The sequence below is a fragment of the Triticum urartu genome, chromosome 7A (genome assembly GCF_056163025.1).
Source record: "Triticum urartu cultivar PI428250 chromosome 7A, HENAU_Tu73, whole genome shotgun sequence".
Taxonomy (NCBI): Eukaryota; Viridiplantae; Streptophyta; class Magnoliopsida; order Poales; family Poaceae; genus Triticum; species Triticum urartu.
The window spans coordinates 667,329,713-667,333,465 of record NC_141879.1 but is presented as its reverse complement, the minus strand read 5'-3'; the positions used below and the strand labels follow the sequence as shown (position 1 = coordinate 667,333,465).

The 3,753-nt window shown below is 52.9% G+C and overlaps 1 protein-coding gene across 1 annotated transcript; it reads left to right on the top strand.

Moving 5' to 3' along the window:
- Nucleotides 1-2,060: 2,060 nt before the first annotated feature.
- Nucleotides 2,061-2,888, top strand: LOC147961232 (uncharacterized). Its single transcript, XM_087533724.1, has one exon. It carries the CDS (start codon nucleotides 2,061-2,063, stop codon nucleotides 2,886-2,888), a length of 828 nt encoding a protein of 275 aa, XP_087389850.1.
- The last annotated feature ends 865 nt before the right edge of the window (nucleotides 2,889-3,753 follow it).

The following is a 3,753-nucleotide window of genomic DNA, read 5'->3' as shown; positions in this document are numbered from 1 at the left end:
TGCCCGCTGCTGAACCTACATATGTAAAAGCTAACAAATGTTCTTATTCTTGTTCTGTCTCATGCAACAGAACTGATTAATATTTCGCTAAAGCCTAGTTGAAATTTTATGGAACACCGTGTAGGCATAGAGCAAACAAAGATGGGATATTTGAGGACTAAATAATAAGAGATGAGTGGAACAGAGAGGGGTTAGGGCAAATCAGGTGAGAGAGATAGAGAGAGCAGCAGCGGCAGCAAGCAAAAAGGATGGAGGGAGGGATGAGAATGGAGGAAGGGGATGAGAGGATTACCTCGGCTCCATGACCCATGGTCGTTTCCCGCTGTGGCGTTGTTGATTCATCTTGGTTTGACCTTCTGCTGGAGGATGACAGCGGCGACGACGGCACGGGCACAGACCACCGCTTCATCAGCACCGCCTCCTGCTGCGGCGGCTGCTGCTCGCGTTTGCCAGCACCGCGTCTGCTATGGCTGCTGCTCCTTTCTTCCACGATGCCGCCACCGGAACATGGGAGGTGGTGAGGAGAGGTGGCGGCAGCCTCTATAATCCCACGCCAGCACCGGCGCTTTTGGCTGTATCTGTCTCTCCCGCTCCAGATCAGAACCTAGGGGCAACAAAGAGAGGAGGAACCCGGGCAAACGTCGGGCCGGGATTGTAAAAGCCCGACCTTCATTTCTCAAGACCGAGCCCAGCCGGAAGCCCGAAATACTCCCTATTTTCAAACCCGAGCCCGGCCTGAAATCAAGCCCGAAACCCGAAAGCCTGGCCTGAACACTATTTTTTAGTACGCGCAAGTGCGAGCCCGGCTCAAAGCCCGAAAGCCCGGCCCGAAATACAGAAAAATTGAAGCCCGAGCCTGGCCCGAACTATCTTTCGGGCTGCAAGACAAAGCCTGAGCCTGGCCCGGATGTCAAGCCCGGCCCGGGTTTTTCGGTTCGGGTCATCGGGCCGGGCTGCCCATGCCCGAGTTTAGGAGGAGGGGTGGTGGCCGAGAGGGGATGCTCTGGAATCCATGCGCTGAGGGGATGAAGTGGGCAGCGAATGGGCTTGCTGGAGGAGGTGGAGATGAGTGGTAGGGGAGGCCATGATGGCGGCGGCGAGCGAGAGGGCGGAGAGGAGGAGGCGAGAAAAGAGCGAGGGGAGGGGGAGGTCACGTCGCCCTTTTCTTTTACTGCTCGTTCGGTCTAGGTATTTTTCTTTGCTTACGCAGGTGAGGAGGAAAACCATTATGTTGTATTGACCTCACACATAGCCAGCCCCATTCGTCATCCACTTATGAAGCATCTATGAAACGTGAAAAACAACCGACGGCTGACCTGCTGCCAGCAGCCAAAATAGAGCACAGTAGACAGATCGTTCGGCCAAACAGGCGCAGCGCACGCGGTTGCTCTGAACTGGAGCTTTTGTCCAATGCCTATTGCAATGAAAATTAACGCTGTGTAGGAGCAGAAGGCACAAGGAGTAGATTTTAGTCCTGAATTTAGCCAATCAATCATGGGATATGAATCAGAAGATTTAGACTTAGCATTGTAGTTAACTCAGCTACGTCAAGTGGTTAAAGACTATTAGGCTGGAGCCAAAGATCCATTGTTTAAACATGTCCGAAAGGAAACTTTTATTTTCGTCCTAGATATTTGCGTTGCTGCTCAGCATGTTCGAAAGGAAACTTATTTTGGTTCTGGATTGTGTTCACCGAGTTATCCAATAACGCATGACTTGTTATCAGGAGCCTATTGTGTACATGGTCTTGCAACCTTCGGCCATTACATGGGCCAGCCCATCTGCGAACCACAAGCGCTACAGACTACAAATGCCTGGGAGGAGGCAACGAGCAAAGTATCCGGGCTTGGATCACGAAACGGCAACGACGGCTCCTCTCCGCCCCTACCTCCTATTCTTCTCCTTCCTCCCTCCTCAATTCCCTTGTACTCGAGCTTGATTCCCCGTAATGGAGTGATTCATGAGTTGGATCCTAACATCGTGGCATCAGAGCCTCCCTCCACCCTTCCCTTTCGTCCAAATTTTGCCCAATTTTTCCTCACACCATTATCTCCACCACCATGCATCCTGAGTTGAAAGCTTACCTTGACGAGCTCGAGGCGAAGGCTCAGGCACGCCACGATGCCAGTGCCCGGTTGTTCGATGCGCTGTTCGCCAAGCTCATCACGATAGCTTTGACCCCGCAGTTGGCGCGCTCCACGGTTGTGGCCTCCGATGGCGGCCTTACCCACGACACCCTTGTTACCGCGGTCGTCCCCGACGTCTTCTCCGCCCCCTCTTCCACCAGCAACGCCCAGGAGGTCCTCGAGCTCATCCCCGATGCGTCCCCTGCGTGCATCGCGAGGGCGCCCGTCATCTTTTTGATAGATGGCTCGAACCAAGTCCTTCCGGGTGTCTTGACTGCACAACCGGTGCGTCCTATGGGCACGACAGCCGATGGCGGCCTCACCAACGACGCCGGAGTCCCCACGGTCGTCCGCGACTCCTTCTACTCCACCACCAAGGCCCAGGAGGTCATCGCGACCCCCCATGGTGCGTCCCTGGACTCCATCAACCCGATGCCCATGACCTGTTCGACGACTGGCTCGACCCAGGTCGACGCCGTCGCCAACGTCGATGAGGCCCAAGACGCCGCCACCACCGTCCACACCGAGCATGCAGACATGGTCAACTACACGGAGGTCATACAGCTCATACCAGTGCAAGCAACGCTCTCCATCGACCTTAGCACCTACTCTACCGAGGTCATTTCCTCAATGGCAACCACCACCGACACCATCCCCATGGCAACCAAACTAGCTCCGACCAAGTGCTTGGAAGAAGCTCCTGCCAACGCGAGTGTCTGGGTGCAGCCTCCGGTCGCCACCATCGACAATGTCGACGAGTGATACGTCCATTTTGCATCATGCTTTTATATCGATACTTATTGCATTATGGGCTGTTATTACACATTATGTCACAATACTTATGCCTATTCTCTCTTATTTTACAAGGTTTGCACGAAGAGGGAGAATGCCGGCAGCTGGAATTCTGGGCTGGAAAAGGAGCAAATATTAGAGACCTATTCTACACAACTCCCAAAGTCTTGAAACTCCATGGAAGTCAGTTTTGGAATATATAAAAAATATTGGGCGAAGAAAGCACCAGAGGGGGGCCACCCACCATCCACGAGGGTGGGGGCGCACCCTACCCCCTGGGCGCGCCGCCTGTCTCGTGGGCCCCCTGGCAGGCCTCCGGTGCCCATCTTTTGCTATATGAAATCTTTTTCCCTGGAAAAAAAATCATAAGCAAGCTTTCGGGACGAAGCACCACCGCTACGAGGCGGAACCTTGGCGGAACCAATCTAGGGCTCCGACGGAGCTGTTCTGCCGGGGAAGCATCCCTCCGGGAGGGGGAAATCGTCACCATCGTCATCACCATCGATCCTCTCATCGGGAGGGGGTCAATCTCCATCAACATCTTTACCAGCACCATCTCATCTCAAACCCTAGTTCATCTCTTGTATTCAATCTTTGTCTCAAAACCTCAGATTGGTACCTGCGGGTTGCTAGTAGTGTTGATTACTCCTTGTAGTTGATGCTAGTTAGTTTATTTGGTGGAAGATCATATGTTCAGATCCTTTATGCATATTAAGACCCCTCTGATTATGAACATGAATATGATTTGTGAGTAGTTACGTTTGTTCCTGAGGACATGGGAGAAGTCTTGGTATACGTAGTCATGTGAATTCGGTATTCGTTCAATATTTTGACG